Source organism: Nomascus leucogenys, chromosome 6 (assembly GCF_006542625.1).
Source record: "Nomascus leucogenys isolate Asia chromosome 6, Asia_NLE_v1, whole genome shotgun sequence".
Classification (NCBI taxonomy): domain Eukaryota; kingdom Metazoa; phylum Chordata; class Mammalia; order Primates; family Hylobatidae; genus Nomascus; species Nomascus leucogenys.
Window position 1 is genome coordinate 98,417,954 of NC_044386.1, and position 26,912 is coordinate 98,444,865.

Consider the following 26,912-nt stretch of genomic DNA (forward strand, 5'->3'; position numbering starts at 1 on the left):
TGGCTCATGCATGTAATCCCAGCACTTTGGGAGGTTGAGGCGGGTGGATCAGGAGGTCAGGAGTTTGAGACCAATCTGGCCAACATAGTGAAATCCCGTCTCTACTAAAAATACAAAACATTAGCCAGGTGTGGTGGTGGGCACCTGTAATCCCAGCTACTCGGGTGGCTGAGGCAGGAGAATCGCGTGAACCCGGGAGGTGGAGGTTGCAGTGAGCTGAGATCATGCCATTGCACTCCAGCCCGGGCAACAGTGAGACTCCGTCTCAAAAAAAAAGCATATGGTGTCCCTCTCCATTTATCTAAGTCTTCCTTTATAGTGTTATTAATTTAGTAATTTTCCTCATATAAGACTTTTTTGGTGGTTATTCCTAGCTACTGGTTTTGTTGCAATAGTTGCAAAAGTTGCAATAGTAACAATAGTGTATTTCTTCAGAGTTTTTGATTTTTTTTCTGGTATCCAGCCACTTTCAGAACTCTTTCATTAGTTCTAAGTTTTGTTGATTCTCCTGAATGTTTTTAGCCACATTATCATGCTGTCTGCAAATATTAATTGGGTTTATTTATCACAGCAGCCAGATCTTCCAGATAGATGTAAGCAAGAATGGTACTCTTATATTTATTTGCCATGTATCTTCAATGGTAATCCTTTTATGCCACTGACTTCAGTGGGAATCCTTTTATACAACTGACCATTGATTTGAGAATCTTTGTCAAATTCAGACATTATGCTTTCAGGCTGGGTGCGGTTGCTCACACTCCTGTAATCCCAGCACTTTGGGATCACTTGAGGTCAGGAGTTCAAGACCAGCTTGACCAACATGGTGAGACCCCATCTCTACTAAAAATGCATAAATTAGCCAGGAGTGGTGGTGCATGCCTGTAATCCCAGCTATTCAGGAGGCTGAGGCAGGAGAATCGCTTGAACTGGGGAGGCGGAGGTTGCAGTGAGCTGAAATCACACCACTGCACTCCAGCCTGGGTGACAGAGTGAGACTACATCTAAAAAAAAAAAAGAAAGAAAAAGAAATTATGCTTTCATTTCATGTTTTTTTTTTTTAATCTAGAATAGAATTCCATCCAATGAAGTCTATTAAGATTATTATTACTATTTTTTTTTTTTTGAGGCTGGAGTGCAGTGGCATGATCACTGCAACCTCCATCTCCCAGGCTTAAGCGATTCTCTTGCCTCAGTCTCCCGAGTAGCTGGGACTACAGGCGTGCACTACCACTCCTGGCTAATTTTTTTTTTTTTGTATTTTTATTAGAGACAGGGTTTCACCATGTTGGCCAGGCTAGTCTCAAACTCCTGACCTCAGGTGATCCACCTGCCTCGGCCTCCCAAAGTGCTGGGATTATAGGTGTGAGCCACCATGCCCAGCAAGATGATTGTTTTTTGTCTTACACAGTTGTCTTATGTTACTAGAATTTTCTAATAGATTAACTGTATTTGCATTATCTAAATAAGCCTTATCATGAACGTATATATTTTTAAAATATTCTCAAGCCTTTAGCTTTTCAGGAAGCCCAAATAACATGACAGCTTTTATCATTAAGAAAGTCTGTGAGCCATAGGACAAAGAGCTGGTGGGCTCCAGCTTGTTCCACAGACACCCCAGAGCCCGGAGGCTTCAGGAAGCAGCAGCAACTTCATGGCCGCCCTCTAAACAGAGATCAAGATTTCTCAAAAGGCAAGATAAGGGAAGGGATGGCGTGGAGACGATAGGAGTATCTGGGCACGTTTGAAATAAGGGGTTGGTGAGGAAGGGGTGGGCAGTCTCGTGGAGGTGGGGGGCAGAGTCTGAGTAGGGGTAGGCAGCTGAGACTGGGGAGGCCACACAGAGAAGTACAGGCTTCTGGGCTGACATTGTGTGTTTGAATCCTGCCTCTGCCGCAGCTTGGCCCATTTTTCTCCTCCCTCCTCACCTCCCCACTCAGGTTTGGGGCAAATAGTCAAGATCTCAAATTAAGCCTGCTCTTCCTCCTGGATACCCCATCTGGTGGACAATACCGCCAGCACCCCCACCATCCTCCCAGCCAGAGCCTGGGCACCCCCCGATGCCTCCCTCCTGGGAGACTGAGTGGCGAGGACAGACCTGGTCTGAGTCATGGCCCATGACCAGCATGCTGCATCTGGGGAGGTGCTCACTCAATGTTTATTGAACAACGAATACAGAAAAGAGAGTCCCTGGAGCTCTATATGTGGAAAGTAGCCCTTCTGGACAGAAAGAATATTCGTGGTACATGTGGTTTGAGTCTGTTAAGAAGGACACTAAGGCACATGGCTGGTGATCTTTGCGTCATAGACGCGGGTGAGCTCATGGTGGAACTCCTCCTTGTCTGTAGGTTTCCAGGCTGGGCACAGAGGTGAGGGCAGAATGCTGGGGGTCCCAGTGGATCTCCCCACAACTTCCTCCAGGGCAGGATTTCCACCCAGGCCCAGGCTGCCCGTTCCTCTCCTTCTCCGCCAGTCCGTGCTGCGGCTGCCACGGCTCACACCAGAGGGATGGGGTAGGAGGCGCAGGCGGCCAGGCCACACATGTTCTTTCCGCGCTCGATGAGGAAGTACCTGGGCAGAGAAAGGAGCTGAGGCCCGGCCGGCGGTCTCCCCACCACAGGCCTTTCTAGAATGTTTTGCTGCTCACCAAGAGCTGATTTCAGGGGTGAGACCCTCTAAATTTATTCATAAAACAGTAGCATTCAGCTTATTTGATCACCGGTAAATCACGGACCTGACTTTGTGAAGAATTCATTCTTCCCTCTCCTTAGCTGCCAAATGAACGATCCATATCCCACTTCTCCCAAAAATTTACCAAGGGCCCCCTCTTAGCCCTGGCCGGGCCCTCACACAGCTATTTTATCACCAGGACCCCGAGGGAACACGAAAGCTCTCCTTTTCAGACAAGGACATGGAGTCTGGGAGGAGGACAGGACAAAGGCACAGCAGCATATACACCCAGGCCGCTCCATGCCAGCCTTTTCTCCTGGAAGGAGGGGCTGTCAGTGATTGGGGTACATTTGTTGCCTTGATTTCTCAAAGATGGACCCTCCCAGACACTGATTTCGTGCCAGCAGAGTTCTGAGTTCTGAGCTGTTTTCCTAGCCGTCCTTCTGAGCCAGCTGGCCTCTTGCTCTCCCTGCAGCGTCCTGAAGACCTGGGGCCCTGTGAGGGCTTGGAGATGTAGAGGCTACATTCTCATGCTCCCTTTCCCCCTGGCCTGGGCTAGGGCTTGGCTGCCCAGCTCGTCTGTGGAAGCCATAACTCTGAGGTGGAAGTGATGCCCCCAGGGCCTCCAGGCCTGAGCAACATCCCCCTCCCAGCAATGGGACCTGGGAGCTGCTTACCCGTTCATTCCCCACTGGGGACCCCAAGAGTTTTTCACGATCCAGTAAGGGATCCCATTTTTTTCTCCATACCCAACAGCCAGTACTGCATGGTTTACTTTGTCTGGAGTTTTATGGCAGGAAGTACTGGAAAACAAAATTTAAAAAGTGGTGATCACATGGAAAGGATAAAAGCAATGACAGTCCCATCCAACAACGCCTCTTTGAGCACTTTAGAGCAATGTTCCCCACAGCGGACCAGGGAGGCATGTAAGGTGGTGAATTAATCACGTGTAGTCACCGTGAGAGAACTCCTTTCAGTTCTTTTTTTCTTTTGAGACGGAGTCTCACTCTGTTGCCCAGGCTGGAGTGCAATGGTGCGATCTCTGCTCACTGCAACCTCCACCTCCAGGGTTCAAACGATTCTCCTGCCTCTGACTCCCGAGTAGCTGGGATTACAGGTGTGCGCCACCACACCCAGTTAATTTTTGTATTTTGGGTAGAGACGAGGTTTCATCATGTTGGCTAGGTTGGTCTCGAGCTCCTGACCTCAGGTGATCCACCCACCTCGGCCTCCCAAAGTGCTGGGAGTACAGGCATGATCCACCACGCCTGGCCTGAACATGGGTTTTTTAAACTGGAGGCAGCTCTTCTGTTAAGGAGCACAAAGCTCTCAAATTTTGGCCCTAGCTCTCACTGGCCTGTGTCTGTTGTATTCCTTCTGACCTTCTCACCTTTGCTGTGAGAAGAGGCCATGGCTCCTGGCCCTTGGGGCTGTGTGAGGATTTGCACTGAGGGATGTGCAAAACGCCCAGCACCTGGCAGGTGTCATGAAGGGTCGACACACAGGAGTCTGGGCCGCGAGCCCAAGTCCTACGAGTGGGGTGTGAGGAGGCCCACCAAGCCCCTCCCCACTGTCCCTCCTGGCTCCTGGGACCCCGACTTACCTGGAGTAGATGCCCCTTCTATACATCATGAAGTCCTGAGTCACCTCAAAGGCAAAGCTCACAGGGTTGTAGAGAGCCACAGCCTCCACCATCGCTTCCTCGTCATACTGTGGAAACAGGACCGAGACAGACACACACGGCCTGTCACCTCCCCACTCCTTTCACAGTACAGCCTTTTGCTCAAGGTAGGGGCTAGAGGCCCAGAGCAGCATGGATGGCCAGAACCAGCTCCACTGTGGCCTCTCTCCCTTCCCGTCTCTGGCTGGGTCTGTCTGGCCATCTCTCGTTCCTCTCCCCAACTCTGCTCCTAGGAAACCCTGCACCCTCTGGGATAGGGACCATGGGGTACAGCATGGACCTACTCATTCAGTCATTCACACCCATTCCCTGAGGTCCTCTCCTGGGCCAGCAGCTCTCACCCCTACACCCATAAACCCAGAGTCTACAAAGCTTTGCTGCTAGAACACAGGGGTTATAAACCATGGACGAGTAGGTCCCAGATGGCGGTGGAAACAAGAGAAGACCCATCTGAGGGCTGCGTGCCTTCTGAGTAGAACCTGTCCCCTCCAAGGGGGAAGGTAGGTGGGGGGAAGTCAAGGTGGCTTCCTGGAGGCTGCAGCTTTGGAACAGCTGCAGAGACCAGGTGACAGCAGCAGGTAGAACCCCATGCGGAACCTTAAAAAAACCCCAAGTCCAGGCTGTGCCCCAGACCAACAGTATCTGCAGGGTGGGTCCCAGGCATCAGCACTTTTTGGAGCTTCTGGGTTGGGGGTGGCTGGGTTCAAGTGCGCTAACCAAGAGACCTCTGGGAGCTGAAATGAGGGTGGAAGTTACCTATGCTGAGGCCAGGGCCCTGCTGAAGGAAAGCAAGTGCAGGAGGGACGGGGCGCCCAGCCTCCCTCAGTCCTGCCTCCCTAGAGGGGTGGACAGAGACCCAGCTGTGAAAAGCAAACAGCTGCCTGGCAAGGGAGTACCCTCCTTCCTGGTATGTGGACAAGGCCTTGTGAGCCCAACAGGTCGGGGCATATCTGAGACACAGAGGGCACAGAGGCCGGCCCAGCACAGGGGTGATGACTTCTCCAGGTGGCGCCATTTCCACCCCATGGGCCTGCCCAAGAGGGCTGAATGCTAGTTCTGGCCTGGTTGTCAGGGCCCTGCAGGTGTCACCAATGAGGCTCTCCTGGGGACCATGCAGAGGGATACCTTTGAGGCCCCAATTCACCTGTCCGTGGGATATCATGGCTCAGAGCAGTCAGCTTGAGTGACAGCAGCAATATTCTGAAGAGGGTGACATCCTGAGTACAGGATTTGGGCTGTATGTTGTCAAGGCAATGAGCCCTGGTTCTGGAATGACATATTCTTAGTTCAAATCCAGCATCCATTTCCTAGCTCTGTGGCCTTGGGCATGTTACTTAACCACTTAGAGCCCCTGTTTCCTCATCTGTCAAATGAGGTAATAAGGATACTCGTCTCCTAGGGCCAGTTCGGGTCTAGAGGGGATAGTGCGTGTTGAGGGTTGGTACAGCACCTAGAAGTACTCCATCAAGTTAAGGATGTTACTGCTGAGAGCTTGGCACATGCTTCAACTAAATGGCAGCTGCTGTCATTACAAGACATCACGTTTGTGAACTGTACATATATTCGTGGGCACACACACAACCTGAGTGATATTCCTCCACTCCTCACACACCCTTGCACGCATGCACACTGGTGTCATGAGCGCGTTCATTCACGTTCCAGTTCTCTCTGAGAGAATCAGGGTAAGACCACACTTCCCTATTCACTTGAGGTCAACTGTGACTGGGCGACTTGTTTTGGCTTTAGAGCTAGGGCATCATTTACCACCCTCTTTCCCTCTAGTCCTGGCGTGAGGCCAATGACACCGAGCACACACCACCCTCCCTAAGCTGTGCATGGGCGCAGGAGTGCCACACACCCTTTGACTATTGTCAGCCATGCAGATTGGGCACGGTTGTTATTGCAACAGAACCTGGCTCATCCTGAGTGACACACTCACCCTCCTCAGTCTCACACACACTGTGTCAAGCATGTGCTCATGCCCTCTTCTGCAGGATGTGGACAATTGCTTGCATTTTACAGGCAAGAAAATAGAACGACAAGAATGAAGGCATGTGTGGATCTGGAGTTCAGAACCAGAGCGCCTGCCTGCCAGTTTACGCTCTTCCTCCCATCTCCTGCCTCGCCACCATCACAGCGACTGAGACCCAGTGATAATATGAACTCATCAAAGGGATGTGCTGCCAGAAGGGCTGCCTTGCTGGGCCTGTTGGCTATCCGACAGCGTGAGAGAGGCCTCCTCATCAGGACACATTCCCCACCCCAGAGGGGGATTGGCACTCACGATTGTGATGTTGGCTACATCCTTGACAAAGCCGATGGCCTTTCCAGGTCGGAACTTGCAATAACCATCCTATTGAGGATGCAAAGGGCATGAAATACAGGTTAGGGACCTGAAGTCTCAGCCTCCCCACACAGTTCAATAACATTTACTAAACAAAACAAGATGTGCCAGGGCCTGGGGGATGGGATAATTTCAGGGGGAATTACAGCATCCTTGTCCTCAAGGAGCTTAGGGTCTGGTAGCAGATGGTCCTGTGCTGGCTTTGGCAGAGGTGGGCACACATGGTGTGTGGTGGGAGCCTGAGGAGGGGCCTCACCCGGCCTGAGGAAACTCGCTGAGAAGTGGAGGCCGAGTCAGAGCCTGTGTGGCAGGGGAGTGGGGACAGTCTCAGCCCAGGAAACAATGCTGGCAAGAGGCAGGTGCAGGGGTAAGGTCACAAGGTGGGAAGCACAGCCCTTTCACGGCAGGAGAGAAGGCAGCAGGACAAGGGACAGGACTGGAGGGAGGGTAGGACCTGGCATTTAGGAACCAGCATGCGGCTGGGCCTGGGCGTGAGGTTAAGAAGGGAGAGTTGGCCAGGCACGGTGGCTCACGCCTGTAATCACAGCACTTTGGGAGGCCGAGGCGGGTAGATCACGAGGCCAGGAGTTCAATACCAGTCTGGCCAAGATGGTGAAACCCTGTATCTACTAAAAATATAAAAAATTAGCTGGGCGTGGTGGCAGGTGCCTGTAATCCCAACTACTCGGGAGGCTGAGGCAGATAACTGCCTGAACTTGGGAGGTGGAGGTTGCAGTGAGCCGAGATTGCACCACTGCACTTCAGCCTGGGCAACAGAGCAAGACTCCGTCTCAAAAAAATAAAATAAATAAAATAAAATAAAATATAAAATAAATAAAATAAAATAAAATAAAGGAGAGTAAAAGAGACAGGGAGACTGAGTTGGAGTGTGGGCTTTCTCCCGAAGGCTGCATGGAGCATCTGCGGTGTTCTGATTGAGGCAGGCGTGGGGTCTGAGCTGGGTCTGAGAGGCCTGGGGGAGGCCACCCCCAGGGGTCTGGATGGAGGCCCCGGTCTGAGTGGTCAGCGACACAGATGGGCCAAGGGAGTCGTGTGAGGTCTATGGTGGTCAGCAGGCTGGCGGCAGGGTGGGGGACTGGCCTGACAGGACTATGGACACCCAGGAAATTCTGAGGGAGGCCAGTGCTGCTCATCACCATGAGGGGAAATAAAGGAGGAGCAACAAGTCTCAGGGAAAGACAAGGTGCTTGGCTGTGGCCAGGCTGGGCGGAGGTGATGGTGGGAGGCCTGGCAGCCTTGATAGGGTAGGGGTGGGGGTGGGCCCCCAAAGAGTCCTTGGCACAAGAGGCCAACTGCATGGACAGAGGCGAGAGGCGAAAGGATGGTGCTCATGGCAGGAGGGAGAGGAGCCAGGAAGATGGGGCAGGTGGGGGGAAGAAGGGGTCCTGAGAAGGCTGGCTCAGGAAGGAGAGAGATGGTGCCGCAGAGTGGGTATGGGGTGAGAATAAGAGGCCCCTGGACTGGTGAGAGCAGTGGGCTTAGGTGGGTGGAGGAGGGGAAGGAAGAATTTGGAGAGAATAGACAATTGTGAGAATTCCGGCTGGAGGGAGGTGGGGGGAGAAGGGATGTCTTCCAAGGCTGGGGAGGGAGTGAAGCTAGGCGTGCTGTACGCCAAGAAGACAGAGTGGAGGCTGTTGGAGTTACCTTGCCCTGGTAGGGGTAGGTGTCTTCACCCATGATCCCCTTGTTGTACAGGATGTACTCGAAAGCCTGGCTGGGGAGACCCCTGCAAGAAGTACACACAGGTGAACCCACCTGGGGCCGTCCTGATAGAGGCGGGGCCCTCGGGGACTGGCGCGGCGAGATATCTGGCTTGGCAGGCTGGGGACTTGGTTGGGCATGTCCCAGTGGCAGAGGGGGTCTCTGAGAGGCCTGGCCTTGGGATAAGACTCAGCAAACTCAGGTGAGGCCACCGGAGTCCAAGGACCAGCCCAAACGTGCCTCAGTGGGATAGAGACCCCTCAAGGCCAGCCGCTCTGTCAGGAGTGCACAGCCCCATACCGTGGTCAACAGCATCAGCCCAGAGCACCGTCATCGCCACAGCCGAGCCCTTGGGCAGGTGCTTCCCAGGCATGACTCCCTGACCCCTTGTGTAGACCCTGTGTGGCGGATACCGTCATTTGCTGAGGCAAAGAGGCTGGATAACCTGGCCAGGGCCACACAGCTAAAGCTGGGAAGTGGTTCCAAAAGTGGATCTTTTTCTACATCACATGGCCTCCCAGAATAAACAAAAACTCAGCAGCTGCCCAGCAATCCCTGTCCCTTCTCTGTTTCTCTCCATAGCATTCCACACCGCCTTGACCGTGGTCTCTCTCAGCCTGCCAGAATGCCCACTTCTCCAGTTCTGCTGAGCACTGTATCCCCAGGGCCTACACACAGCGGGTGCTCTGTTATATTTGCTGTATGAATGAGAAAAGGAAGTACTGTCGTGAACCAAAGCAAACAGACTCCTTTGAAAAACAGGCTGGATGTAGTGGCTCACACCTGTAATCCCAGCACTTTGGGAGGCCAAGGCGGGCGGGTCACCTGAGGTCAGGGGTTCGAGACTAGCCTGGCCAACATGGTGAAACTGTCTCTACTAAAAATACAAAAAGCAGCCAGGCGTGGTGGCGCACGCCTGTAATCCCAGCTCCCTGGGAGGCTGAGGCAGGAGAATGGCATGAACCCGGGAGGTGGAGCTTGCAGTGAGCCGAGATTGCACCACTGCACTCCAGCCTGGGCAACAGAGCGAGACTCCATCTCAAATAAATAAATAAAAATAACAATAAAAAAATAAAAATAAAAACAGTGGGACCCCAGAGTGCCCTAATGTCAGACTCTTGTTATGGGCCGGGTTTCTAAGCTGTGGAGTGGAAACAGACCAAAAGTGAGAGGACACTGAGCATGATGGTGGATCTGACAGCAGGCTATAACATCACCCCTGGGTCCCTAGGACTTGGCTGCAGCACGGCTCCCTGCAGGAGGAAGAGCCAGCTCAGAGGGGCTAGGGTCTGGAAGAGGGACGTGCCCCAGGGAGGTGGAGGGGAGCTGAGGCAGGGCACCGCAAGAGCCTGGCTTTATGCACACCATGTGCCAGGTGAGCAAAGACCACAGAAATGTCTCAGAGCACTGCATGAAGGGAGGGCTAGAGTCACTGTAGAAATGTCGGCAAATTCCTGGCAACCTGCTTTACAGTGGGCCGGGAAAGCAGGTCCAGGCAAGGTACAGCCCTTAACGTACAGCCACCTCACCCTCACAGGGCACAATGAGCTTGGGAGGCTGGGACTTTAGTGAGTTCATCTAAAGGCTAACCCTGTATCTGTGTGTGGATCTCGGGTTTGGAGGATGATGTATAATGGTGTGTTGCTCACTCTATTCAATTCTTTTGGCCACACTCCCAGAGGCCTTGGTGGCGGGTGAGGCCAACTGCACTGTGGAGAGCCAGGTGATAGAGTGGAGAGAGGACGGAGGCCTGGACTCAGATTCCAGCTCTGCCCTGTCCTGGCTATGAGACCCGGCCACGTGAGGTGACCGCCCCTGTACAACAGAGACCATTTTGCCATCACCCAGGGCAGTGGTGGGTTGTATCTGTGGCAGAGCCAGCATACACTGGATCCTGTCGAAGCGGTCAGTGGGAAATGAGAAGGTTTTGGGCCCCTTCTGGTCAGAGACGTACCCTTGGCAGCCGTGATTATTGAAGTCCTGGGCGCAGTCCACCAGCTGCTGTTCGGCCTGGAAGAAGGACACAACCCAGTGACCTGTGAGCTGAGAAGCCATCAAGGCTTTGGCGGAGGCGCAGAGCCTCCCTGGCTGAGCCACATCTGAGGCCCCATCAGTGCTGTGTCAAAGTGACCAAATTATAAACTCCCCAAGGGCAGGGACAGTTGCTGTATGTCCTGCAGTGCCAGCCCAGCAGCTGGCACATGTCGCGAGGGGCTCAGTAAGCAGGGGCAGCCAGGGAAGGTGAGAGGGGGCAAGGGCTGTTGGGTCCAAACCCCTGCCCCGTAGGTGTGCCCATACGATGCAGAGCGTGGGGTCCCACAGCAGTGTATAGGATGTGGGGAACAGGCCCAGCCAGAGACCCTACCCTCACCTGTCCACAACCCAGGGTCCTCATGGTGTCACCAGGCCGGCTGTGCACTGTCCCTCCTTTCTACACAGAGGCAGGGGTAGGACAGTTCCTTCAGGGGCATCATCCCTCTCTTGTGGGCGAGGGGATGGATGCATAGGTCCTGGCTCTTCCCTCATGAAGACAACTGAGGCTGCTGGGAAGGGTGTAGCTCCTAGTTGCCTACCCACCAGGAAGGCTCCCCCCTTCTGAACCCCTCCGCGGGGAGGGCTCCAGGCTGTCAAGCTAAGGACAACCACTCATCTAGGAATGAGCCCTTGGGCCGATTCCTTAATAAACTCAGATCCTTCCCGGGAAAAGCATCAATTGAGATTCTCATGCCAGATGTCCACAAGGCTGGGGCATCTGGGTCCACCTGAAACAGCGCCCTTTGCAAATGCTCCAGGGAAACCAAAGGCCCAGGCCTGGCCTGCATCAGGATGGGGTGTCCTCTGCAGGGGGTGGCCTGCGGCTGATTTCTTACCAAGGACAGCATCTTCCCAGTTGCGATGGCGATTGCAGACTCCAGGGCCCCTGTGGTGGAGAAAGTCCAGCAACTGCCGCAGGCACCCTGGAAAGGCCAGGGGAGGGCAGAGGACATCAGTGACAGGGACGCCGTGAGACAGCCCTGCCTTCTGCCTTCCTCTGCTGACCCTGCCAGAGCCCCCGAGTCCCCAGGTGCCTTGACAGTTTACAAAGCCCTGTTCCAGATCCGTTCATTCTGAGTCTCACAAGTCCTGAGAGGCTTGCAAAGGAGCAGGAGCAGCAGGTGGCCTCTGACCAGCGCCTGTGGACTCCCAATCCCCACCTCTTGGTGGCCAATCCCCACCATCCTGCCAGGGCCTGGAGTCCCCTACCCCATTCTACAGTCTTCTAACTCTCTTCCTTCTCGATCTTCAGCTGGCTCCTCTTTTCCCCACTGGTTCCCCGCAGAAGGATGCCCCAAAGTTCCGTTTTTAGAACCTTCTCTCACCTTTCCCCCTCCAGTCTCATTCTGCCCACAGTCCTGTTAAACAGCTCCCCAAACCCTAGCCCAGTGCTGACCTCCACTCAGACTCAGACATCCAACTAACTGCCAGACAACCCCAGCCAGACACCCCTGACACCCCAGACTCTGGGGGACCCGCCCCATCCACCCATCTCCCCACCTTCTGACAGTTCATTGCCGCTGCCAAGCCCCTTATTCACAACACCTCCAGAGTAACATGACGGTTAGGTGTGGGGGGCTGCAGCCTGCCTGCCTGGTTCACATCCCAGCTCTGCCACACACCAGGTGGGTGACCCGGGCAAGTCACTCCCCCTCTCGAAGCCTTGGCTTCATTGCTTGTAAAGTGGGAATGGCGAGGGTTCCTGCTTACAGGGTGCTAGCAGGGTTAGGTCAGATCCTGCTGGTCAGGCAGTCACCCCCGTGGGCACAGTGCTGGTGGCTGCTGTAAGGATTTCTCTCAGGTTCATCTCTGTCTCCTCACCTTGCTGGTTCAGTCTTCCAGCTTCTACTTCTGAAGTAGAAGCTGGAATGTCTCTAAGTCCCCTTCCTGCCTCCCAGGTCATCACCCCAGGTTCACACTGGCCTCACCCAATCTCTTCCCTTCACATATCTCTCTCAGCTGGGGAAGGGAGGGACGGCCTGGTGAGAGGGTCCCTGAGACAGTCAACGAGGGAGGCGTGGCCACTTCGGGGAGACTATGCTCACTGCTGAAGAAGGCGGAGCTCGGCTGACCTTTGGGTGCTAGACTTGGGGCAGGGGCCTGGTTTTGAGTCCCCTTTGTCACTTACTTATCTTGGACCTCAGGCAAACCACCCTCCCTCTCAGGCTCCCCCTCTATAAAGTGAGAAACTCTCAAGGAGGGTACTGAGCTGATGGACGCTGTGGCTGCTGTCCATCTCTATCCCCACACAGTGGCCACAGTAAGAGACGGCACACATCTGCGACAGGAAGCACCTCATTCCGCTCCCTTAGCCCAGCCGGCTGCGTCCTGCCTGATGGCCCAGGATCAGTTAACAGGAGGACCTGGAAAATTCTTAGGGGGCTTCTCTTTCCCACCTGTCCAAGTGGTGAGCAGGTTTAGGTTACGTGTTGCTCTGAATTGTCATGTGGTTCTCAGAGGGTCTAAAAAGGTCACAGGGGCAAAGGCAGGCTTCTACTCCACCTCCTGCTGCAAGGGGAGGTTTGCTTTGGCTCCTGGTGCTAATTAAACATCCAGCACTTGGCAGGCGCCAGGAACACTGCAAGCCCGGGAGGATTTAAAGCTGTGCTGCATGGCGTTTTGGAAAGTGAAAAAACATTTCTCGTGGAGAATTTCGATGGAAAGCCAGGAGTTTCCAGGAAGGAAACCTTCACCTCATATTTCCTAGAGTCCAGAGGTCGGCATCTTTCTGAAGAAGGCCACGGCAGGTTCCCTGCTAGGGGAGGGGCCGCAGCAGGCTGGGAGAACAGCGCGGGCAGGGTCAAGACTCTCTGGGACAGGGCCTGTGCTGAGACCCCCCCCCCCCAGACCGCTCCCCCATGGAGGAAGGCGGGGCCTCTCACCTTGCCAAGCCCTCTGTGCCCCACAGCGAGGGCCATGGAGGCCAGCCCCTGCCATGAGAAGCTTGCTGATGCATGACACATGGACTAACCAGAGGGAGGCGGCCAGCCAGGGCAGGGGCTGGACCCTGGTGGCTCAGAGAAGATGGAGGCGGGAAGAGGAGATGCATGGGGTTCTGGTGTCCAGATGGGCACAGGGAACGTAACGTTTTGGATGGCTCTGTAGGAGAGACCTGGGACCAATGGGAAAATCTGGGGCATGGGGAAGGAAAGGAGTAAACTTTAGCCCAATAAAGAGGAACTTTTGCATCCTCCAGAGCAGCCTAGAGAAGTGCTGACCTCCCTGGCCCCTCAAAGGAAGAGGGCTGGAGAGATGCTGAGGGGAAAGAGAGGCAGGGATGTGCTTGTGGAGGTTTTGTGGACCTTTCGAGTTGTTCTTCCTGGTGTATTGTCTGGGAGTGTGGCTGTTTTGCAGGGAGAGGATGGAGATTGCCAGGCATACCTGATTTTTCACAGGTGAGACAAAATTTCCTTTTTTCCGCCAGTCCATGGAAGGTGGGTAGGGACCAGTACCTCGAAGGTAGTTACTTTTGGTGGCTGAGCAATTCTGGAACAATCAAACACAATATTTTCAGGAAAATAAATAAAACCAAAAACCAAAAACTTTTCTGACAACAACAAGAAGAAATGTATAAAAATGGAATCACCAAGAGAGAATGAGAAAGGCTGCAGCTGTCAGAACCTTCCCTCTCCTGTCTACTGGTCCCAAATGCTAAATGACTTGTCCCCTTGAGAGTCCAGAGCGTTAGGATAGGGTAGACAGATGTAGCAAATAAAAATACAGCTCACCTAGTTAAATTTGAATTTCAGGTAAACAACAAATAACTCTGTAGTGTAAGTATATCCTGTGCAATATTTAGAATATACTTATGGTGAAGAATTACTTGTTGTTTATCTGAAATCCATTTTTAACTGAGTATCTATATATTAATCTGGTAGCCCTAAGTTAAGGGTCCACAATGCTAAGGCCATGGGCCTGGACTGAGGAACTGCTGAGAGCTGACTCCTCTGGTTCCCACAAAGAATCTGGGGATACCCTCGGCTGCATCTGGGGATGGGACTGAATCTGCCTAGAAGCAGAGCAGGCTCCAAATTTATTCCAAAGCTTTCAGTAAAAGGATTCAGATTTGGTTGCAATGAATTATACCTACCTGAGGCTCTGACCAAAGATACTTGTGTTTTATTTCAGCAAAGCTCATGTCTGAAAATTGGTTCAGTGCCACTACAAAAGAGAAGGAAAAAACCAAAACAGAAGCAGTTAGTGAATCACTAAGAAACAAGAAAAAGTGATGAGACCTCCTGTTTCCCTGTGTCCTATTTAGAACCACTGCAACCCATCTCCTTTAAGTTTTTGTATTTGACATAATTCAGTATACTAAGATCAGCCCTTACAGTGCTGCCAAAATACCTGGGGAGCTTTTTCAATGGGATAGATGTCCAGGCTGCACTCCAGAGATGCTAATGCAGTTGGTCTGGGATGGGGCCTGGGCACTTACTTTTTTAGATACTCCCCTCGTGAGTCTGATGGATGGCTAGGTAAAGAACCACTCCACTGGTGCCAGGGGCCTTCCCACCTCTGCCTAATTTGGTCTCTACGCAGCCCCAGGAGGGATGCGTGATCATTTCTGCTTTTTTTTTTTCTTTTTTTTGAGGCTGGAACTGTGGTTTTCCCTTTCTTCCTTTCCTTCTTTTTTTTTTCTTTTTATTTTTTATTTTTAATTTTTTTTTGCACACAAAACAATAAACATTTTCTAAAAGTACATACAAACAAAAAGATGCATATCAAACATATTAGGAAGGTTGCACATGGGAAGGCGGGGAATAGAAATGGGGGGTGGGAATTAAAGAAAATAAATGAGAGAGGGACTTTGTATGGATCAATGATAATAACTCAATCCTCTATTTGACAAAAAAGAAGGAGAAGGAAGAGGAAGAAAAAGAAAGTGGGATAAAGGATCAGAAAGGGAGGAAAATAGAAAAAATTAGAGTATGACTCCAGGGTAGACCTGTTTTGTTGTCGCTTGGTTGGTTGGTTGGTTTGTCAGTTGTGTTTTTCATGTTTCGCCATGTTGGCCAGGCTGGCCTCGAACTCCTAGCCTCAAGTGATCAACCCGCCTTGGCCTTCCAGAGTACTGGGACTACAGGCGTGAGCCACCATGTCCAGCCCCCACATTGCTTCTGGCCTCTGTGGTAGACCTCCCAGACGGGGCAGCCGGGCAGAGGCGCTCCTCACATCCCAGACAGGGCGGCCGGGCAGAGGCGCTCCTCACATCCCAGAAGGGGCGGCCATGCAGAGGCGCTCCTCACTTCCCAGACGGGGTGGCCGGGCTGAGGCGCTCCTCACTTCTTCCCAGACGGGGCGGCCGGGCAGAGGCGTTCCTCACTTCTTCCCAGACGGGGTGGCCGGGCAGAGGCGCTCCTCACTTCTTCCCAGACGGGGCGGCCGGGCAGAGACGCTCCTCACTTCTTCCCAGATGGGGCGGCCGGGCAGAGACGCTCCTCACTTCCTAGATGGGGTGGCGGCCGGGCAGAGGGGCTCCTCACTTCCCGGACGGGGCAGCCGGGCAGAGGCGCTCCTCACTTCCCAGATGGGGCGGCCGGGCAGAGGCGCTCCTCACTTCCCAGACGGGGCGGCCAGGCAGAGACGCTCCTCACATCACAGAAGGGGCGGCCGGGCAGAGGCGCTCCTCACTTCTCAGACGGGGCGGCTGCACAGAGGCGCTCCTCACTTCCCAGACGGGGTGGCCGGGCAGAGGCGCTCCTCACTTGTTCCCAGACGGGGCGGCCGGGCAGAGGCGCTCCTCACTTCCCAGACGGGGCGGCCGGGCAGAGGCGCTCCTCACTTCCCAGACGGGGCGGCCGGGCGAGGCGCTCCTCACTTCCCAGACGGGGCGGCCGGGCGGAGGCGCTCCTCACTTCCCAGACGGGGCGGCCGGGCGGAGGCGCTCCTCACTTCCCAGACAGGGCGGCCGCGCAGAGGCGCTCCTCACTTCTTCCCAGACGGGGTGGCCGGGCAGGGACGCTCCTCACTTCCTAGACGGGGTGGCTGGGCAGAGGCGCTCCCCACATCCCAGACGATGGGTGGCCGGGCAGAGGGGCTCCTCACTTCCCAGACGGGGCGGCCTGGCAGAGGCGCTCCTCACATCCCAGATGGGGCGGCCGGGCAGAGGCGCTCCTCACTTCCCAGACAGGGCGGCTGCGCAGAGGCGCTCCTCACTTCCCAGACGGGGCAGCCGGGCAGAGGCGCTCCTCACTTCTTCCCAGATGGGGTGGCTGGGCAGAGACGCTCCTCACTTCCTAGACGGGGTGGCCGGGCAGAGGCGCTCCTCACATCCCAGACGATGGGTGGCCGGGCAGAGGCGCTCCTTACTTCCCAGACGGGGCGGCCGGGCAGAGGCGCTCCTCACTTCTTCCCAGACGGGGCGGCCGGGCAGAGGTGCTCCTCACTTCCCAGACGGGGCGGCCGGGCAGAGGCTGCAATCCCAGCACCCTGGGAGGCCAAGTGGGAGGCGGAGGCTGCAGCGAGCCAAGACCACGCCACCGCACTCCAGCCCGGGCAACACCGAGCACCGAGTGAGCGAGCCTCCGTCTGCAGTCCCAGCACCTGGGGAGGCCGAGGCGGGCAGACCACTGTAGGTCAGGAGCTGGAGACTAGGCTGGCCGACATGGCGAAACCGCGCCTCCAGCCAAAGGAGAAAAACGAGGGAGGGGTGGTGGGGCGCGCCAGCAATCTCAGGCAGCCCGCAGGCCAGGGCAGGAGCATCACGGGAGCCGGAGGCAGGGAGTCTGCGGTGAGCCGAGTGTACTCCAGCCTGGGCCACAGAGGGAACAAAAGAAAGAAAGAAGGAAGGAAGGAAGGAAGGAAGGAAGGAAGGAAGGAAGCTTTTTTTTTTTTTTTTTTTTTGAGACAGAGTCTCGCTCTGTCACCCAGGCTGGAGGCAGTGGCGTGATCTCGGCTCACTGCAACCTCTGCCTCCCGGGTTCAAGCGATTCTCCTGCCTCAGCTTCCCTAGTAGCTGGGACTACAGGCACCTGCCACCATGCCCGGCTAATTTTTGTATTTTTAGTAGAGATGGGGTTTTGCCATGTTGGTCAGGCTGGTCTCGAACTCCTGACCCCATCTTTAGGGATTATAGGTGTGGGCCACCACATCTGGCCTCAATTTCCTCTTTACTGCCCATGATAGCATCCCTGAAGGTCACAGGCTAGGACTGGGCAGAAATGAGGTTCAAGCCCAAGTTTCCTTCCAGCTCATGCTTGATGCCTTTATTACCAATTTAGTCAACTACCAATATTTCTCAGAGTCCTCAGCAAATACGCTGGGCGTGTGTGTGAGTTTCTCGTGAAATTACACCGGAGTGAAGGCAGATGCTCCCAGGGGCTGCTCTGAGCCCATGAGCAACCCCTACCCCCTGCAACAATCCAAAGGCAGACCTTGGCTTCCAGGCTGGACCCTCAGATGGCAGGAACGGGGCAGCGGCTTCTACAGAGTCTCTTGTAAACTTCACAACCACCCAGAGGGGTACCGGCTTTGTCCCAAATTTATGATCCCACATTACACAGAGAGTAACAGCGGAGCCACAATCTGAGGTCAGCCAAACACAGCTTCAGAGCCTGGGCTTCTGCTCCCTCCACCCACCAGCCCCCAGCGGGCCCTTTCATGGGCTGGGTCACTAACTGACATCCTTCCAGGAAGGAAGGCGTTCCACGTACTTTTAAATGTGTGGTTCCCATTGTTGTGGGCGTTTATCTTCCTCCAGTTGCTGGCAAACATCTGCAGCCTGTGGTGGTACTCCTCCGTGCTGTATGTCTTATGGTGCTAAAACAAAACACGCCAGCAGCAAGTCATGGAAACAGGCTGCAGCTCCCTAGAGGGAGACCTTTTTGTTTTCATAAGAGGAAAGATGAAAGTTTTCTTTCTGCTATGATTCTCAGGCCAAATCTGTGTTAATGGGCAGGGCACTGCTGAGAAATTTGGGAAGTTACAAAACAACCCCGTTTTCAGGGACCTGTGGCCAGAATGAAGACCATGCAGCTGCGTCAAAGTCAGCTTGCGGTCCAAGAGGCACTGGTGAACAAACCTGCCACATGCGGGGCACTCCTGGACGCCACTGCTGGTGCTGGGTCAAGTTTACAGCAAAAATCACCATTTTTCAAAAGCACATGCACTGGTGTTCTCCAACTGATTCTGCAACCAGTACACAGTGTGCTTTGGTTTTCTAAAAACAAATGTGTATAATTTTTTATTGATATATAACTGATGTACTTTTTTTGGTACATGTAATATTTCGATACATTCATATAATGTGTAATAATCAAATCAAGGTAACTGGGATATCCTTTACTTTAAACATTTCTTTATGGTGGGAACATTCAAATTATTCTCTACTAGCTATTTGGAAATACACAATAAATGATTGCTTACTACAGTCAAATCTACTTGTTTGTTGAACACTTGGTCTCATTTATTCTATCTAATTATTTTTGGGACAGGCGCAGTGGCTCACACCTGTAATCCCAGCACTTTGGGAGGATGAGGCGGGTGGATCACCTGAGGTCAGGAGTTCAAGACCCACCTGGCCAACATGGCGAACCCCCATCTCTACTAAAAATACAAAAATTAGCCGGGCATGGTGGCAGGCACTTGTAATCCCAGCTACTCAGGAGGCTGAGGCATAAGAATCGCTTGAACCCAGAGGGTGGAGGTTGCAGTGAGCCGAGAGTGTGCCACTGCACTTCAGCCTGGGTGACAGAGTGAGACTCTGTCTCAAAAAAAAAAAAAAATTTTTTTTGTACTTATGAATCAGTTTACCTTCATCCCTGCTTCCCTGCCCTTCCTAGCCTCTGGTAGTCACCATTCTACTGTCTTTCTTCATGAGATCCACTTTTTTGTCTCCCACATATGAGTGAGAACATGCAATATTTGCCTTTCTATGCTTGGCTTATTTCACTAAACATAATGACCTCCAGTTCTATCCATGTTGCTGCAAATGACAGAATTTCATTCTTTTTTACGGCTGAATAATATTCCATTGTGTATATACACCACATTTGCTTTACCCATTGATAGGCACTTAGGTTGATTCCATATCTTGGCTATTGTGACTAGTTCTGCAATAAACATGAGGGTGCAGATATCTCTCCATTATACTAATTTCCTTTCTTTTGGATATATACTCAGTAGCAGGCTTGCTGGGTCATACGGTAGTTTTGTTTTGAGTTTTTGATAGAACCTCCATACTGTTTTTTTACAATGGTTGTACTAATTTACATTCTCCACAATGTGCTTTGAAAACAAAATACAGAAATGAATCCCAGGGCTTGGAAGGCTGTCAGCCAAGGTAATCACTTGGGACCACTATTTGGAAGGAATTTACTTAACTGCATCTTTCCCAGTGTTTGGCCAATTCAACGTCTGGAAAGGCCCCACTAGGCAAAGTTGGAAATTCCCTTTTTCATTGTCTCAAATCTGGGACAGTTTGGTTTGATAACAGGAAACTTTGTGAAATGAAAAACTTCAGAAAGAAGAAGTTGGGCACTGACCTTAGACATCCATGACTTGAAGTGAAACTTCTCTGTAAAAAGAAAAAAAAAGATTAGGTCTGGGTGCATCACAGTAACGTTGAGTCTATAGCAAAGTAGGGCACTGTAGAACTGATTTGCATTTTCGAAAACTGGGCTAAATTTAAAACACCAAAAACGGTGTTCTATAATGCAGAATGCAAAAAGAAACTCCGACTCTTCCTGGTTCTGTACCCCAAGTTAACGTGAAAAAGTATACACTAATTAGTCAATGGTGCTGAAAGTCAGGATGGTGGTTATGCCTACTGGGTGGGGGCGCAGAAAGCACTTCTGCGGTGCTGCTCATGTCCTGTTTCTTCATCTGGGCGCTGGTTAACTGAGTGTGTTTAGATTGCGAAAATTTGTGGAAATGCATACTCAATGATTTGTGCCCCTTTCTGTATGATGTTATATTTCGGTAAGAAGTTAATTTAAAAAGCTATCTACTCCAGCTGGGCACGGTGGCTCATGCCTGTAATCCCAGCATTTTGGGAGGCCGAGGCCGGCCGATTGCCTGTGTTCAGGAGTTCAAGACCAGCTTGGCCAACGTGGCAAAAACCCGTCTCCACAAAAATATAAAAATTAGCTGGGTATGGTGGTATGTGCCACCTACTCAGCTACTCAGGAGGCTGAGGCTGGAGAATTGCTTGAACCTGGGAGGTGGAGGTTGCAGTGAGCTGAGATCGTGCCACTGCACTCCAGCCTGGGCGACAGAGAGAGACTCCATCTCAAAAACAAAAACAACAACAACAAAAACCAAACCTATCTATTCCAAGGGCAAGCACTGTTTTTCCTTATGGGGACAGGTAGTAACTATTTCAGGCTTTGCGTCTATATGGCCTCTGCCACAACCACTCAACTCTGCCCCTGTGGCTCAGAGGCAGCCACAGCGAGTGTGAACATTAATGGGTAGGACTGCGTTGCTGCAAGACTTCACAAAAACGAAACCTCACATGTACCCCCAAATATGTATAGATATTATCAAAAACATAATAAAACAAACAAGACAAAATATTTTACAAAAGCAGGCCAGCCATTCGTTTTTGGATTCCTGCCATATTTCCCCATGTATGTTCTTATCTAAACATTTCATTTTAAATTTGAATACCTCCAAAGACATATTCCAACTTATAAATACTGAGATTTAAAAATAAAGCCTGGCAGTGTGGCCCAAGCCTATAATCTCAGTACTTTGGGAGGCGGACACAGGCAAATCCCTTGAGCCTAGGAGTTTGGGACCAGTCTGGGCAACAAAGTGAGACCTCGTCTCTACAGAAATATAAAACAAATTAGACGGGAGGATCACTTGAGCCCGGGAGGTTGAGGCTGCAATGAGCTGTGATAGCGCCACTGCATTCTCACCTGGGTGACAGGAGTGAGGCCTTGTCTCAAAAAAAAAAAAAAATCTCTAAAAATAAGATTGTTATATCATTCTTTTAAAGCTAGCCAGTGGAATCTAAATACCGTGATGATTTGATATCCACCATCAATAACATGAACAAACTTTTCTATAAGAGTCAGGTATTTAGGCTGGGTGCGGTGGCTCACACCTGTAATCCCAGCACTTTGGGAGGCCGAGGTGGGCAGATCACCTGAGGTCAGGAGCTCATGACCAACTTGGCCAACATGGCGAAACCCCATCTCTACTAAAAATACAAAAATTAGCTGGGCATGGTGGCGGGCGCCTGTAATCCCAGCTACTCAGGAGGCTGAGGCAGGAGGATCGCTTGAACCCGGGAGGCGGAGGCTGCTGTGAGCCGAGATCGTGCCACTGCACTCCAGCCTGGGTGACAAGAGCGAAACTCCATCTCAAATAAAGAAAACAAAACAAAAAAGTCAGATATTATACAGAGTTTCTTTTTCTCCTTGAACACCTATCTCCATCCCCACCTGGCAGAATTTTATCCTAAGGGAACATATATTTTTATACTTGATCACCTTCACATTCTTTTCTGCAACAACAACAAAAAGTTTAAATTTAAATTATTTATTTTGGCTGGGTGCCGTGGCTCGTGCCTGTAATCCCAGCACTTTGGGAGGCTGAGGTGGGTGGATCATGAGGTCAGGAGTTTGAGACCAGCCTGGCCAACATGGTGAAACCTTATCGCTACTAAAAATACAAAAATTAGCCAGGCATGGTGGCATGCACCTGTAGTCCCAGCTACTTGGGAGGCTGAGGCAGAAGAATTGCTTGAACCCGGGAGGCAGAGGTTGCAGTAGCCGAGATCGTGCCACTGCACTCCAGCCTGGGCAACAAAGCGAGACTCTGTCTAAAAAAAAAAAAAAATTATTTTTACTACCTGTGACCCATACATCTGTGAATATTATAAAAATTTATTCTGGAGCCGGGCGCAGTGGCTCATGCCTGTAATCCCAGCACTTTGAGAGGCTGAGACGGGCAGATCATGAGGTCAGAAGATTGAGACCATCCTGGCTAACACCGTGAAACCTCGACTCTACTAAAAATACAAAAAAAAAAATTAGCCGGGCGTGGTGGCGGGCGCCTGTAGTCCCAGCTCCTCAGGAGGCTGAGGCAGGAGAATGGCGTGAACCCAGGAGGCGGGGCTTGCAGCCAGCCGAGATTGCGCCACTGCACTCCAGCCTGGGTGACAGAGCAAGACTCCGTCTCAAAAAAAATATATATATATATTCTGGATTGGGTAATCATAATTATTATTAGTGTCCCAACTGATTAAAACATTTCAAATATATTATACATTATGAAAAGTAATTGTTAAACATCAAAAGTAAAATCGTATCAGAAATGCATCTCTTAATGAGATAAACAGGACTCTACTATCCATCCCCCGCAAGGGATTTATATTTTCATGAGTGAATATTGTTTGGTTGAGAAAAGGTTCAGCATTAATTCTGGTCTTATTTTTGTTTCTTATAGGTCAAAGGGCTGGGAAACCCGCTCAAACAAGCAGCTGGGAATGGAGGCAGTTTTTAAGAGCAATGCCACTTAATTCTTTGCACTCCTTTCTATGCATCCAATCCCATGGTGCTCTATCACTCAACTTTCTTTCTTTCCTTCCTTTCTTTTCTTTCTTTCTTTCTTTCTTTCTTTCTTTCTTTCTTTCTTTCTTTCTTTCTTTCTTTCTTTCTTTCCTTTCTTTTCCTTTCTTTCTTTCTCTCTCTTTCTCTTCTTTCTCTCTTTCTTTCTTTTTTAGACGGAGGCTGGCTCTGTTGCCCAGGCTGGAGGGCAGTGGCATGATATCGGCTCACTGCAACCTCCACCTCCCTGGTTCAAGCAATTCTATCTCAGCCTCCCAAGTAGCTGGGATTACAGGTGCCTACCACCATGCCCGGCTAATTTTTATATTTTTAGTAGAGATGGGGTTTCACCATGTTAGCCAATCTGGTCTGAAACTTCTGACCTCAGGTGATCCACCCACCTTGGTCTCCCAAAGTGCTGGGATCCCAGGCGTGAGCCCCTATGCCTGGCCTCACTCAACGTTATTTTTAGGACCCCATCAGCTGATATCCCCATGAAGTCCTCTCCAATTCAGTTTCCTTGAGGAATTGAGAATGCCAGATATGGACGATTTATTACCGTTTTGTCTTTTTGTTTGCCGTCCCTATTGTTTTTATACCCATGGGTTCAGGTTCAGATTGAATGAGAGGAAAGAGGTTCCTCCTTGCCTTCAGCGGCTCTCTCCCAGTTTTAACGAAGAGGACATTTGGAAATAAAAGGTCTGTAAATGGATTCCCAGGACACTCTCTGCCGGCATCACTTGAAATATCTTTGTGTTTCCCCAAGGATCCATACCTCCAGTGTGAAGATCACTACTACACAGCATTTAGATCTCCGTTTTTGGGTCTCGAACCTGTTCCAGAGACCAATCTATGGCCATTTTCCCTGGGGAAAATGCACATTTCCCCAACGTGGCTCCCTTTAGGGTTTCAGGGGATTCTAAATCTTGATTAAGTTTCCTGCTGCAGCTGAGGGCTTTAGAGGAAAACAGACCTCAACTCAGGACAAGAGTTGGAGGCAGGGTTTGAGTTTAGGACAATTGACTACCAGTTTGCCTCTGGGGAGATTATTCTGAGGCCAGAATAATCTGCTGGTGAACCGTGCCATACCCTCAAATAGATCCATTTCAATCTAGTCAAGACTTTTAAAAGTGCCATAATGCCTTGCCTGGATTTAGAGCAGGTTTCAGGAAACGACAGTATTCCCCTGTTTGTTTGTTTGTTTGTTTTAGATGGAGTCTTACTCTGTCACCCAGGCTGGAGTGATCACCACCTCTCGGTTTCAAGTGATTCTCCTGCCCCAGCCTCCCGAGTACCTGCGATTACAGGCGTCTGGCTACCACACCCAGCTAATTTTTGTATTTTTAGTAGAGACAGGGTTTCACCATGTTGGCCAGGCTGGTCTCGAACTCCTGACCTAAAGTGATCCGACTGCCTCGGTCTCCCAAAGTGCTGAGATTACAGGTGTGAGCCACCGCACCCGGCCCCTGGCTCCTGTTTTTGTACAGCTCCTGAGCTACAAACAGTTTCTTACACTTTTAAATGGTTAGAAGAAATATATTTCGTAGCACCCAAAATCATTTGAAACTGAAATTTCAGTGGCCATAAAAATCATTTATTAGAACCCAGTTACACTCACTCACTTACATACAATCTGTGGTTTTGCTATCACACTACCACGGCAGAGTTAGTAGTTGCTACAGAGACCACCATAAAGCCTAAGTTATTTACCGTCTGGTCTTTTACAGAAAAAGTTTGCCAAGCCCTGCTCTGGAATTCAGACAGCCTCTCAGCGCCAGCCTTCTCCAGGCAGCCCTCGCTTGGGGCAGCTAGGTTTTCCTTAGGCGGGAACTGACCTGGAGCTGGGCGCCCACTGAGGTTTGCAAGGCTGGGGGGCCTTTTTAATAAATAGGTGGGAAGGAATGAGGCAACCCTGTGGCCCAGATTCAGCCTCAGTGATCTCTGTCCCATCCCCTGAGCCTCTAGCTGGGGGAAAGCCCTGTCCTGTTCCTCCAGAGCTCAGGGCACCCCCTCGCTATAGGTTCATGGCTCCTCGGGTTGTTTCTTGGCTACTTTTCTCTGTGAAGGGGGCAGGTGGTCTTTAAGTTCAGAGCCTGTGGGCTGAGGCTTGGACCAGGGGCAGTAGGAAAGGAGGGAGGCAGTAGGGAAGGGCAGGCTCCTTGCCTTCAGCCAGGGGAGGTGCCTGAGCCCGGGCAGTAGACAGGATGCAAGGGCAGCACGAAGCTGGACCAGTCGCAGCCAACCTGGCCAACAAGAGGAGACCTGGGGGTCCACCTGACACCCTGGGCCCTGGGGTGCGGTTAAAAGCGCTGCTGGTCTGAGTGCTTTCCCTGGTGCCGTTGCACAGGGATTCACTCTTCCAAACAGCCCGTCCAACCTACTCTACAGATGGGACTCCCAAGACACTACGGGGATCCCCTGTGTGCCAAGTCCCGGGGGAAGCTGCTAGAGAAGGCTGGGAAGTCCTTGCTGACCTCTGGCAGGGACAGATCAGAGTCCTCTGTGTGACACTCTGTGTCTCCAGTTGGGGAAGGCGGAAGGAGCTGCGGGCTCCTTTGGTATTCTAGGCTGGAGAGCCACCTGGCTAAGTGGGACCCTGGACACTCAGCCCATCTGCTCCTCTGGTCCTACAAGCCGCCCACCCTCCGAGACCCCCGCCTATAATGCAGTTTACCCCTCCCTGTGCCAGCACGCAGAGTCCCTGGCCTCTCACCGGGGAAAGCTCTGCCCCGTTCCTCCGGAGCCCAGTGCGCCCCTGGCCAAGTTCTCCCGGCGTCCACTCTAGGACGTGCTAGCACCCTCTCGGGCGGCGCCCCCTCTGCGTACCTAAGGAGTTCACGGACAGTTCGGCGGCACCGCAGACGGGGGCTCCCAGGAGCCAGGCCCCGGCGCAGAGCAGCGGCAGCGTGGCCCACATCGCGGCGGTGGCGGCTGGGCTCTGGCGCTCAGTGTCCGCGGAGGCGGCGGCCCAGAGAGGCGACTGGGAGTGGGGGGGGCGGCACGAGCGCGGGGCGGTGGCACGAGCGCGGGGCGGGGCGGGGCGGAGCGAGCGCGGGCCGGGGTGGGCGGGACTACCCCCGGGCCGGGCTCGCGGGAAGGGGCGGAGCCGACTAACCCGCCAGCTCTAGTTCGCCTATCGCCCGGCCGCGTCGCTCCCTCATCTCCTCCGGGAGGAAGGGCTTGCCTGGCTATCAGGCCTGGCTGAGTCCTTGATCTGCCTGGACTGGCTGGCACCGCGCGGGGAGGTCTCAGCCTGGCCTCTCCCTCTCCCAGCGTGTCGCCATCCCTACGTCCCCCATCTCCCTGCGTGTCCCCACCTCGCACCCCCATCTCCCTGCCTGTGCCCACCTCGCACCCCCTATGTCCCTGCCTGTCCCCACCTTGCACCCTCCATCTCCCTGCCTGTCCCCACCTCTCACCCTCTATGTCCCTGCCTGTCCCCACCTCGCACCCCCATCTCCCTGAATGTGCCCACCTCGCACCCCCATTTCCCTGAATGTGCCCACCTCCCACCCCCTATGTCCCTGCCTGTCCCCACCTCGCATCCCCCATGTCCCTGCCTGTCCCCACCTCACACCCTTATGTCCCTGCTTGTCCCCACCTTGCATCCCCCATCTCCCTGCCTGTCCCCACCTCACACCCCCCATCTCCCTGCCTGTCCCCACCTCGGACTCCCCATGTCCCTGCCTGTCTCCACCTCACACCCTTATGTCCCTGCCTGTCCCCACCTCACACCCCCCATGTCCCTGCCTGTCTCCACCTTACACCCTTATGTCCCTGCCTGTCCCCACCTCACACACCCCATGTCCCTGCCTGTCTCCGCCTCACACCCTTACGTCCCTACCTGTCCCCACCACACACCCCCCATGTCCCTGCCTGTCTCCACCTTACACCCTTATGTCCCTGCCTGTCCCCACCTCACACACCCCATGTCCCTGCCTGTCTCCGCCTCACACCCTTACGTCCC

The 26,912-nt window shown here is 52.6% G+C and overlaps 1 protein-coding gene across 1 annotated transcript; it reads right to left on the bottom strand.

Moving 5' to 3' along the window:
- Positions 1-2,126: 2,126 nt before the first annotated feature.
- CTSH (cathepsin H) lies at positions 2,127-25,967 on the bottom strand. The gene is made up of 12 exons (XM_003275470.4): positions 25,772-25,967; positions 19,931-19,962; positions 18,101-18,206; positions 14,539-14,609; positions 13,830-13,934; positions 11,285-11,371; positions 10,369-10,424; positions 8,358-8,439; positions 6,633-6,701; positions 4,271-4,377; positions 3,345-3,470; positions 2,127-2,568 (listed from the first exon to the last, which is right to left on the bottom strand). The coding sequence occupies exons 1-12, from the start codon at positions 25,860-25,862 to the stop codon at positions 2,493-2,495; spliced, it is 1,008 nt and encodes a 335-aa protein (XP_003275518.1). The 5' UTR covers positions 25,863-25,967; the 3' UTR covers positions 2,127-2,492.
- Positions 25,968-26,912: the final 945 nt, after the last annotated feature.